This window comes from Mytilus galloprovincialis, chromosome 11 (assembly GCF_965363235.1).
Source record: "Mytilus galloprovincialis chromosome 11, xbMytGall1.hap1.1, whole genome shotgun sequence".
Classification (NCBI taxonomy): Eukaryota; Metazoa; Mollusca; class Bivalvia; order Mytilida; family Mytilidae; genus Mytilus; species Mytilus galloprovincialis.
This window is the reverse complement of record NC_134848.1, coordinates 40,427,876-40,444,947: the sequence shown is the minus strand read 5'-3', so window position 1 is coordinate 40,444,947 and position 17,072 is coordinate 40,427,876. Positions and strand designations below refer to the sequence as shown.

At 32.5% G+C, this 17,072-nt stretch overlaps 1 protein-coding gene across 3 annotated transcripts in view; it reads left to right on the top strand.

The window, feature by feature from the left end:
• The first annotated feature begins 322 nt into the window (after positions 1-322).
• Positions 323-17,072, top strand: part of LOC143052176 (uncharacterized) — a 142,706-nt gene continuing 125,956 nt past the window's right edge. For 2 of the 3 annotated variants that reach the window (XM_076225136.1, XM_076225135.1), the window contains exons 1-2: positions 323-591; positions 8,301-8,441. In XM_076225136.1, the coding sequence (XP_076081251.1) occupies positions 413-591; positions 8,301-8,441 (320 nt within the window). In that variant the 5' untranslated portion in view covers positions 323-412. Of the gene's footprint in view, positions 592-8,300; positions 8,442-9,610; positions 9,656-10,548; positions 10,703-11,811; positions 11,926-15,933; positions 16,252-17,072 lie in introns of those variants that run through there. The other variant, XM_076225134.1, reaches the window with a different exon arrangement.

Sequence of the window (17,072 nt, the reverse complement as noted above, 5' to 3'; positions counted from 1 at the left end):
AGTCAAACCTGACCGAAGTTGGCCACCCGGTTAGTTGTGTGGGATGAAAAAGTACGCAGTCACGACACAGGCTCGTGAGAACCTCTAGTTTTATGTACCGACAAAATACTAAAACTTCCTCCTTTATGTAAAGTTGGGATGCAGAGGATCCACTAGTACTGTACCTGAAATTAACATGAATAGAAATTTTCTCCGTTTTATCCTTGTTATTCCTCTTTTGTGTTTAGAAATAAAATATTATTTTTAAACTGACATTGTACAAAACTAGCCTATTTAATAGAGTGATTAAGAACAGATAAACTGTATCGTGTAGTTATATATTTAAAGTTCACCTATAAAAAGATCAATACTTTATACACATATTTTAGGTGTGTATTGTAAAATAAACGTAAACAACACACAACATGGTAATATGACAAATGTTATAACACGGGCACCAACTAATTCTAATAGCAATGTCGTCACTACAAATAATGAGGTTCCAGTCAATATTCGGACCATGACAAGAAGCGAAAATGATTGTAAATTTGTTGCAGACCTAAAGGTAGAAGCGAAAAGAGCCGAATACATACATGCTACCAGTGCAGGAAGGTAAGTAGCTGCTAAGCAATGCAATTCTGACAATTATAAAAGTAGTGCAAATGATCATTTTGCTTTTTCGGTTACATTTTTTAGCTCAAAGATGGACAGAGGTATAGACGTACGGTCACATGCGCCGCTTCTGCTGGCTGTACGTGGTTCCCTGAAAAAATTCTGCCCTGTCCGACATAGTCGAATTTTCAGTTACAATCTTACATGTAGTTTTCAGCTGTTATTCCGATCAACCATTTTTACATCTACTTTTATTTTCCTGTTTTGAAATACTTGCCGATGAACGTTGAACAGCCAACCGAGGTGATCGCGTGTCTGACGTCTAGACGTACGGTCACATGCGCTGCTTCTGCTTGCGCGTGGCTGTACGTGGTTCCCTGAATTATAATATGTTAAAATTCTGCCCTATCCGACATAGTCGAATTTTCAGTTCCAATCTTGCATGTAGTTTTTTCAACTGTTATTCAGATCAACCATTTTTACATCTACTTTTATTTTACTGTTTTGAAATACGTGCCGCGGAATGTTTGACAGCCAACCGAGCTGATCGCATGTCCGACGTCTAGACGAACGGTCACATGCACCGCTTCTGCTTGCGCGTGGCTGTACGTGGTTCCCTGAATTATGATATGTTATTTCCTTGATCAATAAATACTGCGACAAATTTGCTATATTTTTTTGGTTAATTAAGACATGTGACATGATGCAGTTACACATTGTTTATACATTTGAGAATTAAAATTACACACCAGCTCCTTTGTTTAAACTGGGGTGATCTGAGCCGGATCACCCCAGCCAGATCACCCCAGTTCTAATTAAAGCCTATTGTAAATATAACAATAGGTTCGTTAGCGATGGCAGAATACTGTTCAGTAGGATGACACTTTCAGTAAAATATACTCACTGATTGCTTACAAGAATATATGTCATCTAAGTTTGCCCTTATATACATGAACAAGTGATTATATATTTTTTTTAAGAGAAAAAAAGGGGGGTCAAATAAATTTTCATTCATGGGAATGACTTTATAGGGGTCGAATCATCAAAATTGTTTAAAATAGAAAGAATAAATATTTCAATAAAATCAATCATCAATTTTAATACACTATATATTTATTGAATGAAATACGCCGATATGTCTATTTAAAATTGAATGTAACATTCGAGTTATTAAAGACGAAAGACATTCCTTCTGACTTCGATCTTTTTCCGGCTATCACGGTTTCTGATCCCTCCTTTAACTGTACGCATTTCAGATTATTGGTGTCTTCAGCTTGTACGTTATCACTTTCAATTTTCTGCAATTGCAGAATTTCGGACACTTTACGCTTTTGTCCCTCGCTTGGTCTATTGTAGGACCAAATAGCATTACTTCGGTGTCCCGTTTGTTCCCGGACCAATTGTTCTGGAACCCCAGCGTTGAATAATCTAGTCGCTGTTGTAGCACGAAGACTGTGGTTAGTAAAAAACCCATCTACCCCTGCGTCATTCATAATGTCCTTAACAATATTTTCGAGTTTTTGCCTTCCAACAGGTTGCTTACTAAACCATACTGGCTTTGCACATGTTACAAGTGGCTTAAAATAAAATACTGATGGGGGTCTTTCGGCAGGTAATTTGCTCAAGTATAACTGAAACACATTCACAATGCACCTATCTGGCTGTTGGGCGTTACTGTAGGCTTTTGCTGAATGGGGCTCAATATTCCTGTGTTCCGAGACCACCACGATATGTTTTAGAAATAGATTCAGTATACTGGATATATCCAGAACATATCTTAAAATTGTCCATGGTGAGGCTCCTGTGTTCCTGACCACCTCTTAAACCAAAATTAACACCAATAAGCCAAAACATTGTGCGGAGGAGTTTCTGTGGAGTGTCTGTTCCCAAATGACCATTTTCCCAAAGTTGCTCTTCAATTGGTGGAGGTATTGGATCAGCTTTCTTTTTAAATAAACCAACGCCAGCTACTACTTTTTTGCGCATGGTATTACTAATAACATTTCTTACAGACTTAAATTGTTCTCCAGAGAGCAATTGAAAGTTTTTACCATTAATTTCGAAATATTTCATTAAGCCACATGCAATAGAAAATATGGTATCTGATTGATATTCCTCACCATCTTGTCGTTTCACGGATGTAAAGAATAAAGGCAGTAACAAAATAAGTTCCTCATCGACCAAATTCAAAATATCCTTCTCCAGAGCACATTTGATTGATGGTGAAAACTCTTGATTGTGTGCTGCTGTCTTCCAGGAACAATATAAATTGTATGCCCACGTTGCTTTCCTCTTAGTGTTATTCGGTACACAGACTTCCATTTCTTTCCTTACCTCTGATTCCGTCAAAAAAGCAAATCTATTGGCTGAATCCTGACCGTTGATTGGGTCTGAAATATAAGGAAATGAAAATTAAGGACAGGCTCCCCATAAACTGATCTAATCACAAACTAAGACATGTAAAATAAGACACAGTTCCAGAGACAATAGACCATGACTGAGGGGACGGAGCCTAATAATCTCCATGGAAATGAGATGTGTCAGCTCTAAAACAACCGCATACCACATTTGATTGACCTACCACTTGTGATTCATTATAAACTAGACTTAACCACATACTTATACATTGCTGTCGACACCAAAAATCGTTTACATTTGTCTCGTTTTTCGACTCCGTTAAGGCGAGACAAAAGGGGATAACACATTTCCATTCTTAAAAATGTAAATTGGTCGCAATTTGATTAAATAATAGTATCACCCAAAATGGTCGAATGGATGGTTGTTTGTCGTCCAGTGGCAAGTTAGATGCATAATAAAGACGATAACGAAATTTATACACAGTTGCTAGCTCATGAAGTAATAGTCCGCACGAAAACATATAAGGTTTACAGATTAAAGAATAACACATCAATGCTACAGAAAAAAACCGCAGAGAAAACCATGCATTAAATATCAAATAGAGAATAATGGAGTCGGGAAATGTTAACAATAGGGTTCATCATAAGTACTGAATTAATTGTAAAATTATGTTAAAAATTAAAGAATTTACAATTGAGGATCACTCTCAAGACCCTCATGCCATCGAATGTTGAAGCTTTTGATTTGATCCAATGAAGGATTAAACATTTCTGCACTCGAGGCGAGCACATTAACCATAACAACGTCGAAGCGAGTTCCCTGAATTCGCAAAATAAAATGTGTAAGGGTTCCACGGAACCCAGTGTCTGGCATACTTTTGATGTTAATCGCACACTCAACATAAATGAAAAAAAAAACACAATAAAAATATTCCTCTCGATACTGTCTATTGATTCTTATAAGCTTTTGTATGAGTTTATTAAAAATTCAGGATAGTTTATGAATCTTATAAATGTTTTAAAAACTTTAACGGCAGACTTTATGTAAAATAACTGAAAGAAAAATACCATTTATAAGTAAAATAATATGATCTTTAACAAGCTCCTGTCCAAGTTTGGTACAATCCCGGATATTTTAAGAAAGTTATTAAAATTTTAAAACCCCGAACCACACAGTGAATCTAATGTTTCATTGCAGAAAATCTAAGTCCATTTATAAGTATATAACGGAAAAATGGAATTTTATTTTTACAAAATTTACTTCTGGATACTATCATATATATAGTATCATATGAACATAAACAAGCTTCTGTCAAAGTTTGGTAGGTAGTGAAGGAAAGTTACTAAATTTCAAAATCTTTAACCACAGTGTTCTTTTCTAATATTTGCGGATGCTGCAGACGACGGCGATGGAAATTCAATGTAGGATCGCTAGGAGTCGCTTTTTCGACTTAAGTCGAAGGCTCGTCAAAAACCTTTTCTAAAAGCTTTTAGTCAAGTTACAACACTTTTCGTTTTGTATTTTAACTAATCATTTCCCACTGTTATTTTAATGGATATAAGTAGATGTTGTATGCGTGCCAATGAGACAACTCTTATGATATATTTAGAATCGGAATATAATATTTAACAAACATAATAACACACTTTTCTTGCTCGTATTAAACTGAGTCATCATTTTTCAAATATATATTCAACAACTGAAAAAGCATCATCTCTATCAATTTCTTTCTTAATGTAAAAGTTTTTTTATAAGGAATTCAGATACCCAATAACGCCGGAAAACAGGAACTTTGTTCCTAAAAAAGCCGATTATTTCAAATATCATGTTGAAAATATACTGCATGTTCATAAAATGTTATCAAACATATATAGATTATCTGCTTATGGAAAGATGTGATGCGTTATTTGTGTTGTTGAGTATATTACGTAACCATACTGAACACTTACCGCTAGCTGTGTGTGCTCTGGTAACTTGATTGAATACAGGAGCATCGTTTTCAAATAAATTGCTAGCATCTAAAGCAAAGTTTATATCACCATGGTCAAATGTGTCACTCTCATCTACAAACAGAAAAGAAAGCATGTTATCAAGAAGATGTTTTATGATTGCCAGTGAGATAACTAGTAATAAATTATAAAATTGTTAAAGATCACAGTACGGACTTCAACTTTGATCTTAGACTCACGTCATAAAGTAGTTACATGTACCATCAGTGTTTTTTTTTTTATCATTAGTGTGTCTTTATTTTTTTATTCGGTAAAGTTCTATAAAATAATTTTTATTATAAATTTGGACATTTTGATGAGTCATTGTATTTCATTGCTGTTGTTGCGTTTGGTGCCATTCAATTGGTTTTAGTTCCTGAAACATTTATCTTGCATATGTGTTTATTTTGTTTTGTTTATTGTCCTTTTGCATCGTAAGAATTTCATTTAAATAAACTGTAAAGTATGTTTTTTTTTCCCTCAGTGTTAAAGGCAGTATGATTGCCTTTAATACTTAACATTCACTCTATTTGAACTTTGTTGGACAACAATGTCTCATTGGCAATCCTAGCACATTTTCTTATTTTCATAGTAAAATTCTTTGAGATTAAACAATCTTTTTATTGTATACGGGTTTAAACATTAAACTATATATTAACAAGCATTCAAGGAGAGAATCACGTAAAAACACTTTCATAAAAATAATACATTTTTAACAAGAATGTGTCCACAGTACACGGATGCCCCACTCACACTATCATTTTCTATGTTTAAAGGACTGTGAAATTGGAATAAATTCTCTAATTTGGCATTAAAATTAGAATGATCTTTTCAAAGGGAACATGTATACTAAGTTTCAAGTTGATTGGACTTGTACTTTATCAAAAACTACCTTGACCAAAAACTTTAACCTGAAATTTGCACTATCATTTTCTATGTTCAGTGAACCGTAAAATTGGGGTCAAAACTCTAATTTGGCATTTAAATTAGAAAGATCATATCATAGGGCACATGTATACTAAGTTTCAAGTTGATTGGACTTCAACTTCATCAAAAACTACCTTGACCAAAAACTTTAACCTGAAGCCAAAAACTTTAACCTGAAATTTGCACTATCATTTTCTATGTTCAGTGAACCGTAAAATTGGGGTCAAAACTCTAATTTGGCATTTAAATTAGAAAGATCATATCATAGGGCACATGTATACTAAGTTTCAAGTTGATTGGACTTCAACTTCATCAAAAACTACCTTGACCAAAAACTTTAACCTGAAGCCAAAAACTTTAACCTGAAATTTGCACTATCATTTTCTATGTTCAGTGAACCGTAAAATTGGGGTCAAAACTCTAATTTGGCATTTAAATTAGAAAGATCATATCATAGGGCACATGTATACTAAGTTTCAAGTTGATTGGACTTCAACTTCATCAAAAACTACCTTGACCAAAAACTTTAACCTGAAGCCAAAAACTTTAACCTGAAGCCAAAAACTTTAACCTGAAATTTGCACTATCATTTTCTATCAGTGAACCGTAAAATTGGGGTCAAAACTCTAATTTGGCATTTAATTTAGAAAGATCATATCATAGGGCACATGTATACTAAGTTTCAAGTTGATTGGACTTCAACTTCATCAAAAACTACCTGAAGCCAAAAACTTTAACCTGAAGCCAAAAACTTTAACCTGAAATTTGCACTATCATTTTCTATCAGTGAACCGTAAAATTGGGGTCAAAACTCTAATTTGGCATTTAAATTAGAAAGATCATATCATAGGGCACATGTATACTAAGTTTCAAGTTGATTGGACTTCAACTTCATCAAAAACAACCTTGACCAAAAACTTTAACCTGAAGCGGGACAGACGGACGAACGGACGAACGGACGAACGAACGGACGGACGAACGGACGCACAGACCAGAAAACATAATGCCCATAAATGGGGCATAAAAACGCATTGCTAGCTTTATTTTCATATTGTAAACCTTTCTGATTCCTTGTGCGATTTACCGTTATCAAGTAAAAGTAAAATGAATTAGACGTACGTTACACAATAACACACAGGTCAATCAATTACATGCTTCGGTGATTAAGCGTATAATTTTTGTTATTGAACTTTCTTAGGGAGCTACAATTTTATCTGTATTAGGGGTGGGGGGGGGGGGGGGGATGGGGTATGAGGAAAACAAATTTAAAAAAAAAATATTGTCCCGCTTTTTTGTTTATTATTCGTAATCACTGTCCTGTAATTTTATTTTCCATTATATCATGACTAATTTTTACTAAATTTTCACCCTGCCTTTTTTTAACTAAAAACTCCTGTCAACCCTTTTTTCAAAATTCATCATTTCATCCTACCCCACCCCACCCCCACCCACATATTAAAAATGAAATGGTTGCTCCCTTATACTATATATGAATACCGGTAACGAGTGATATGATCTATAACTGATATATACAACAAATTAACATAAAACAGTAGCGAATCAATGCCGGTGAATTAAAAAAAAAAAAAAAAGAAAAGATAAGGGACATTGCCCCACCCCCACCCCTCTAAGTCGTATCTCCCAACAAATACCAGGATAAACAGATCGACGGACAGGATTTATTTTTAATTCCCGATCAATAAACATAATTTTCAACAGAAAGTCGAAACCTAAACATTTTAATTACCTTGATCTGTTCGAAACGAATTTTGTGTAATGAAGATGCTGTCATCCTCAGCTTCTTCTGCCAGATCCAAAGCTTGGCTCAAGATATCATCTGTTTCGTAACCTCTTTCATCGACAGTTTCCATATTGCAAGTGAAGAAAACCATAGAGATGGATCTATTTTATTTGCTCTCTTGATTTTCAACTCACAAAAAGATGACATTTTAAAAAGAACTCAAAGAGTTCACTCCGTGAAAAAAAAAAAAAAAAACTTTTCAATTGTCCTTTTTCTCTGAGGTGACGGATGGGGGCACTTATTTGATAGATTATGAATAGTTTTGTTGTCAGTAAATATGTCATATTTTTCCGAATAAATTTTTCTTTATTTATTTACCTAGGCCTTAAAAATTGTAAGCTGGGGTGTAAAATAGTTATCCCATTCGGACTTGGTATGTCAGAGTCAGATCACCCCTCAGGCCTCCGGCCTTTGGGGTGATCTGACTCTGACATACCGCGTCCTTATGGGATAACTATTAATGGGAAATGGGTCAAGGAGTCGGTAACCCGACCAAAGCAGAAAACAGCCGAAGGTTACCAATGGGTCTGCAACACATCGAAGAAAAATGGCACCCGGAGTCGGGCTTCAAAAATATTAACTTGTTCAATAAATATCGACGTCACACTATATTTATATATTTTTCTATTCTACAGTATAAACACCATTAAGAGAATAACGGCAAGAAATCACGAAGAACAAGATGATTGGTTCTACGAACGCACCTTTATAACAGAATACAATGGTGACTCAGTAGGGATATTAACATTATCATTTCCGCAAGATCCGATCCCTGTGTAAGTGATACAATTAAATTTAAACTTTTGTTAATGGTCCCCGTGGTACATGTTGAAAGAGTTTGATGTTTGAACAAAATTAATGCATGCTGTTGTTTTATTGCATATTAATTTGATTTGAATCAAAATAGCTCTCATATCAACGTTATCATTAGAATGAATCGAAACATCAAAGATTATGACAAATTATAGAAGGTATTTATGAAACCGATATCGTTTTTTAATGCATAAGAAATGTAACCGGAATATTTACGTGTTCTAGGCACGAAGCTATTAGTATTTTGGAACATACATAACCAGCTTGTTGCGGTTTAAAGTAATCCGTGACTTCACGTAATAAGAAAGAGGTTTGTGAATTTTATTTGAAAAAAAGATTTACAATTATATCGGTCATAACTTGTGTGTTGTCATTGATTATTGTTTTTTTTCTTAACATCCAGTGGCAAATATTTCATAAATGTTCAGAACGGATTCTAGTTTATATACAATTCATAAAAGAGTGTAGGTACAAGTATAATGTTCGACCAAGATGAAAATCTGGGAAGCCAATGTAAAAATAGAGTATATTGGAAAAGTACAGCCATTTTATATTGTGGCAAGCCACCTACGTACCACTGTAAAGAGCTTTAGCGAGGGTTCGTAAACATGCAAATATCCTGGCATTCTCTGTTGACGTGGCATCAGATTGAACATCCTCATTTTGAAATATACATTTCATCACTTCAATGTTGGTTTTGATTGGTTGTTGTTTTCTTAACATACAGTGGCAAATATTTCAGAAATTTTTAGAACGAGTCTAAGTTAATTATTTATACAAAAAAAAAAATAAGTATAATGGTCGTCGAGTATGAACAACCGAAAACTAGTTAATTGGTAAAAGACAGCTATTCAGTCTTGCAGTAGTTAACCTTCGGAGCCTGTAAAGAGTTTTTGCAAGAGATCGCTAACGTACGCTCTCTGTACACGATATATCGTATTGAACGTCCCCATTATGCCCTGATCGTGATCCGGATAAGTACTTCCCGCTAGGTTAAATAAACGCCCCATGTTGGTAAAGACAAATGTGATCGTATTTCTTTACCCAGATACCCGTGAGGTTTTGGTGGACATAATTTTTTTAAATTAGTTTTAAAACTTTTATTTGATTATTCTTTTTAATATCTTTTCAGTAAAAGTGATTATGAAATGGAATTCGGATGTACAGATTTGTGTGGGTAAGCATATTTTCATTTCATACTGCGTTAAGATAAATATTATTCGTCGGCGGTAGCGTCATCAGCATTGTTTTAGTTTGTGCATAGGCTAGTAGAGTAATAACTGCTCGTGGTAGGTCGATACCATTTGGTATTCAGCTGAATAAGCATTGGCACATGTCATTGCCATTGATATTATAATGCTTCGTTCCCTCTGACATTGTTTACATGTACTTAGTGGTAGGTCCATGATCGAGGGTCTAGATGGGATGTAAGAAGATGTGGTACGAGTGCCAATGAGACAACCCTCCGTCCTATTCAATTTCCTTATAGTTCAAAGCAGGGCCTTCATAGTGGAGCCTTCGCTCACACCGAGCAGCATGCTATAAAGAGGCACCAAAATGACTAGTGTAACACTACTAAAACAGGTCTTTTCTATATAAAAAAAAACGAGAAATGAGGAACACTTACATTGTGTACGAACCACTGAACTAAAGGTGGCTGACATGGGACAGGTTTAAACAAAGTTAACGGGTTTAAACGTGTCTACCCCTTTTTCGCTAATTAGTATTAGTTTATTTTTCCCCTCTGTTTTCGTCTTGACATTTTTCATCATGTAAACTCCGTCCTGACCAAAGCATTATGACCATAAGAAAACGGATGAACAGTTAAGCAAAAGTTAACAAGTTATATAGAAATAAAAACAAAGACCGAGAAAATGAACCAACTAAGGATGACGTCAAGAACTCAGAAAAAACCCAGACACATTTATACTTGTATCATTAGTAATGTTGTACTTACTCAATATGTATATTTACAATGAAAAACTAGAACATCAGTTCATGTCGGTTTTTTGTTGTTGTTAAAAATCTGATCTTAACGATATAATTGCATATGTTATACTTATAATTTAGGTTATCGTGTTTGAATAGTGGTCTTGATGAAACTGTAGAAGAAGGTACCTTATACATAAACTATATCTATGTTATTGAAAAATATAGAAACATAGGCATAGAAGAACACTTGCTGCAAATGGCAGAGAAAGAGGCGCTGAAAAATAATATATCAGTAAGTTAAATCATACTATTAAAAATACACCATTTGATTTTTGTACAGAACTGAAATATGAAAAATAAGCCTAATTATGTGGTAAATTTGTTATGCAGACAACTATCCGTTAGAGATCAAATGAGACAGATTTAAAAAAATAGTAGTTATTATAAGACCTGTTGTTGGTTTTTTTCTATGGTCGGGTTGTTGTCTCTTTGACACATTCCCCATTTCCATTCTCAATTTTATTATTGAATATTTAAAATCTTATCTAATTAGACTTACATTATGTGAGACATTTACAAAACATTTTGAAATTATCATTAAAATTTGTATTTGTTCTTTACTTCTTTGGTAAACCATTCCTTTTGAATGATTTGTTTTAGATGATTGTCGGAAACACTTCTGTTGAAATTTAACGGTGTCGGCATTACTGAATATAATGTCCGAATTCCGAAAAAAAACCCACCGTGGCTAACAGTCACTATGCAGAACACCTAAAAAGAAAGTCAATTCAGTTGTATTTCTATACCGTTTATGACAGTAATATTGCTGGTTGATTTTGTGCTTTCGTCCCCCCCCCCCCCCCCCAAACATTACCATGTGTTCTGGATCTGTTGAAAATTTCTTGCCAATTGCGTTGCATCATATACGTGCTACGAAGATTCTATTACCATCCAAACAAAATTAAATATGTATATATGTGATAGGGACGCCAATCCAAAACGACACGGCAATCACAAAGAATAACGTTTGCTATCGTGCACATTAAAATTGGTTTAACGTCCAGTGGCAAATATTTCATGCATGTTAAGGACGAGAACAAGTTAAAAATGTATACAATAGGTAGTTTTTGTATTAATAGTGGCCATTCAGATGATAATTGGGGAAATTTGGATTGCCACAGAAAAAAGAGTGTATATTGGATATGGACAGACATTTTGCATTGCAACAGGCCACCTACGGACCCGTCAAAGAATTGTTGCAAAGGTTCTAGGTGTGCAAAGAGCGGATTACAATTTGAGCCCGGTGTTTATTAATAATTAAAACTATATATAAAACCTAACAGTCGAGAATAATGTAATAACATATACAACACAGTAAACTGTGTATGTTTTGTCTTTCAGATTATTTTTCTTTACACCAGATTCGGCAATACGTATACACGAATGTACTTAAATCAGGGATTTACAATTGTAAACACAAAATGTTGCTGTATTTGGTGTACTATGGGTGTTTGTGTAAGTTTATATTTTTTTTTGTGTTCTATAGGCATGATATGTGTGTTTAAGTTGATATCTTGATTTTATTTTTATGGGTGTTGTGTTAGTTTATAATTTTTATTTGGTGTTTATCGGTGTTTGGGTGTTTGTGTAAGTTTATATTTTTATTTTGTGTTCTAAAGGTGGGTGTGTAAGTTGATATCTTGATTTGATTTTTATGGGTGTTTGTGTAAGTTCATAATTGTATTTGGTGTTTATGGGTGTTTTTGTAATTTTATATTTTTATTTGGTGCTCTATGGATATTTCTGTAAGTTTATATTTTTTTATTTGGTGTATTATAGGTGTTTGTGTAAATTAATATTTTTATTTGTTGTTGATGGGTTTTTTTGTAAGTTTATATTTTTATTTGGTGTTCTATAGGTGTTTGTGTAAGTTTATATGCTCATTTGGTGTTGATGGGTGTTTCTGTAAGTATATATTTTTATTTGGTGTTAATGAGTGTTTGTGAAATTTAAAGTTTTTTATTTGGTTGTCTATGGGTGTTTGTGTAAGTTTACATTCTTTTGGTGTTTATATTTTTATTTGGTTGTCTATGGGTGTTTGTGTAAGTTTACATTCTTTTGGTGTTAATATTTTTATATGCTCATTTGGTGTTGATGGGTGTTTCTGTAAGTATATATTTATAATTGGTGTTCTATTGGTGTTTGTGTAAGTATATATTTTTATTTGGTGTTAATGGGTGTTTGTGAAATTTAAAGTTTTTTATTTGGTTGTCTATGGGTGTTTGTGTAAGTTAACATTCTTTTGGTGTTTATATTTTTATTTGGTTGTCTATGGGTGTTTGTGTAAGTTTACATTCTTTTGGTGTTAATATTTTTATTTGGTGTTCTATGGGTGTTTGTGTAAGTTTATATTTTTATTTGGTGTTCTATTGGTGTTTGTGTAAGTTTATATTTTTATTTGGTGTTCTATGGGTGTTTGTGTAAGTTTATATTTTTATTTGGTGTTCTATTGGTGTTTGTGTAAGTTTATATTTTTATTTGGTGTTCTATGGGTGTTTGTGTAAGTTTATATTTTTATTTGGTGTTCTATGGGTGTTTGTGTAAGTTTGTACTTTTATTTGGTCTTTATGGGTGTTTGTGTAAGTTTATATTTTTATCTGGTGTTCTATTAGTGTTTGTGTAAGTTTATATTTTTATTTGGTGTTAATGGGTGTTTGTGAAATTTAAAGTTTTTTATTTGGTTGTCTATGGGTGTTTGTGTAAGTTTACATTCTTTTGGTGTTTATATTTTTATTTGGTTGTCTATGGGTGTTTGTGTAAGTTTACTTTCTTTTGGTGTTAATATTTTTATTTGGTGTTCTATGGGTGTTTGTGTAAGTTTATATTTTTATTTGGTGTTCTATTGGTATTTGTGTAAGTTTATATTTTTATTTGGTGTTCTATTGGTGTTTGTGTAAGTTTATATTTTTATTTGGTGTTCTATGGGTGTTTGTGTAAGTTTATATTTTTATTTGGTGTTCTATGGATGTTTGTGTAAGTTTATATTTTTATTTGGTGTTCTATGGGTGTTTGTGTAAGTTTGTACTTTTATTTGGTCTTTATGGGTGTTTGTGTAAGTTTATATTTTTATCTGGTGTTCTATTGGTGTTTGTGTAAGTTTATATTTTTATTTGGTGTTAATGGGTGTTTGTGTAAGTTTATATTTTTATTTGGTGTTCTATTGGTGTTTGTGTAAGTTTATATTTTTATTTGGTGTTCTATTGGTGTTTGTGTAAGTTTATATTTTTATTTGGCGTTCTGTGGGTGTTTGTGTAAGTTTATAATTTTATTTGGTTTTCTTTTGGTGTATGTGTAAGTTTATATTTTTATTTGGTGTTCTATTGGTGTTTGTGGAAGTTTATATTTTTATTTGGTGTTCTGTGGGTGTTTGTGTAAGTTTATATTTTTATTTGGTGTTCTATTGGTGTTTGTGTAAGTTTATATTTTTAGTTGGTGTTCTATTGGTGTTTGTGTAAGTTTATATTTTTAGTTGGTGTTCTGTGGGTGTTTGTGTAAGTTTATATTTTTATTTGGTGTTCTATGGGTGTTTGTGTAAGTGTGTACTTTTATTTGGTATTTATGGGTGTTTGTGTAAGTGTGTATATTTATTTGGTCTTGATAGGTGTTTGGTATTTATGGGTATTTGTGTAATATATATGTTTATATTATGTTCTATAGGTGTTTGTGTAAGTTTATATGTTCATTTGGTGTTGATGGGTATTTGTGTAAGTATATATTTTTATTTGGTGTTAATGGGTGTTTGTGTAAGTTTATATTTTTATTTGGTGTTCTATGGGTGTTTGTGTAAGTTTATATTTTTATTTGGTGTTCTATGGGTGTTTGTGTAAGTTTGTACTTTTATTTGGTCTTTATGGGTGTTTGTGTAAGTTTATATTTTTATCTGGTGTTCTATTGGTGTTTGTGTAAGTTTATATTTTTATTTGGTGTTAATGGGTGTTTGTGTAAGTTTATATTTTTATTTGGTGTTCTATTGGTGTTTGTGTAAGTTTATATTTTTATTTGGTGTTCTATGGGTGTTCGTGTAAGTTAATATTTTTATTTGGTGTTCTATTGGTGTTTGTGTAAGTTTATATTTTTATTTGGTGTTCTGTGGGTGTTTGTGTAAGTTTATAATTTTATTTGGTTTTCTTTTGGTGTTTGTGTAAGTTTATATTTTTATTTGGTGTTCTATTGGTGTTTGTGTAAGTTTATATTTTTATTTGGTGTTCTATTGGTGTTTGTGTAAGTTTATATTTTTATTTGGTATTCTGTGAGTGTTTGTGTAAGTTTATATTTTTATTTGGTGTTCTATGGGTGTTTGTGTAAGTGTGTACTTTTATTTGGTCTTTTTGGGTGTTTGTGTAAGTGTGTATATTTAGTTTATATTTTTATTTGGTGTTCTATTGGTGTTTGTGTAAGTTTATATATTTATTTGGTCTTGATAGGTGTTTGGTATTTATGGGTATTTGTGTAATATATATGTTTATATTATGTTCTATAGGTGTTTGTGTAAGTTTATATGTTCATTTGGTGTTGATGGGTGTTTGTGTAAGTATATATTTTTATTTGGTGTTAATGGGTGTTTGTGAAATTTAAAGTTTTTTAGTTGGTTGTCTATGGGTGTTTGTGTAAGTTTACATTCTTTTGGTGTTTTATTATATTTTTATTTGGTGTTCTATGGGTGTTTGTGTAAGTTTATATTTTTATTTGGTGTTCTATTGGTGTTTGTGTAAGTTATATTTTTATTTGGTGTTCTATTGGTGTTTGTGGAAGTTTATATTTTTATTTGGTGTTCTATTGGTGTTTGTGGAAGTTTATATTTTTATTTGGTGTTCTATTGGTGTTTGTGTAAGTTTATATTTTTATTTGGTGTTCTGTGGGTGTTTGTGTAAGTTTGAATATTTATTTGGTCTTTATGGGTGCTTGGTGTTTATGGGTATTTGTGTAAATTTATATGTTTATATTATGTTCTATTGGTGTTTGTGTAAGTTTATCATATTTAATTCTTAGGTTAATTCTCACTTTTACTCTCATTTATTAAATGAGTGAATAAAACATTCCCCAACAACTTACATTTTGTACCACAGCTTGATTATAGTAACACTCATAATCTTATTGAAAAGGGAAAAAAAAACACTATGTATTATGATTTCTTTAACTCAATCTAGAGAAGACTATGAAGTGTTGTGTTGACTGTCCTCGGTCATTTCATCTTTTTTCCGTGAAATCCTACATCGACTTGGAGAACGATCAAAACTATGAATATTAGCGTTAAAGTTAAAAAAAAAAAGTTTTTCAAGTTAGTGAGTTGTTCCCTTATCAATGTCTATGTTTTTTGTCTAATATTCACTCTCGTGCAAAAATATTTTCATCATGTTATCATTCGTTCTGATAAAACTTTCTTTTAAGAATTTAACATGAAAATGTATTTTATATTCTTTTTGATGCAATAAGATAATATCAATTTCACTTTTATATTTGTAGGGTTTTTACACAATGGAAAAGCGTCTGGTTTTGTAGCAAAAGATGACATTAGCTTGGTTCAGAATAGGCCACAAAAGTAACAGAATATCGCGAAAAGTTATAAATTGGCATACAATTATTTGTTTGGCCAATGACGACCAACTATACAAGCGTGTAACTCAAGTGTATAAGTGTATGGCTGTTTGCTGCATTTGGATTTTCAATTTATGATTTAAACATAATGTGCAATGGCTTTTCATGTGTTGTTATGATTTATTTATAATTGTTCAACAGATAATAAGTCGTTTTATAATGATTTGTTTTATTTTTTTACTACACCATACATTGAACTAACCGATGCGATTGATTATTTTTTTTTCTTATTGTCTTTTTTTTCCTTCTTATTTTGACTTTAAAGCATGCTAAACTTTAAGACAGATTAAGGGTTTAGAGTAAATACAAATAAGAAATTGTGGCATGATTTCGAAATGAGACGACTATCATGAATAGTTCAAATGAAGAGAACCGTACGGACTTCAGCAATTATAAAAAACTTATACCGTATGGTCGGCTATAAAAGCTCTCGACATGACAAATATGAAACAATTCAAATGAGAAAATTAACGGCGTAGAAAATAACAAAACAGTTACAAAAACAAATGCGACATGCATGAAATCACGACAACCACTGAAATAGTCGCCTGACTTGAAACAGACACATAAAGAAGTGGAATTTAAATATGTCTGTGAGCGCTCAATTCTCCCTTAACATGGGACAGTGATGAAGCATTACAACATAAGAAAAAACTATAAAAATCAATTGAAAAAGGCTTTACAGTCGTAAGTAAAATCAGAGGAATCATATGTTGGTGGTTGATAAAATTCTTTGTATTGTCCCAAACATTTGTAATTATTATAAAGCATTTTATTCTTTTAATCTAGTAAGGCATCCAGGAGAATGATATACTATCAACTAATTTCAAGTGATCAAACACACTTTTTTTTAAGTCAATTACATGTATCCTCATCTTAACTACAACATTAGGAATTTTACGCCTTCTGTAAAGATCAATCCATCGGATAAGAAGTTTTTTTTCAACTGTATAAAGTATTCAAACTAATTTTTAAAAAACAAAAAAAACGAAAAAGTACATAATGTT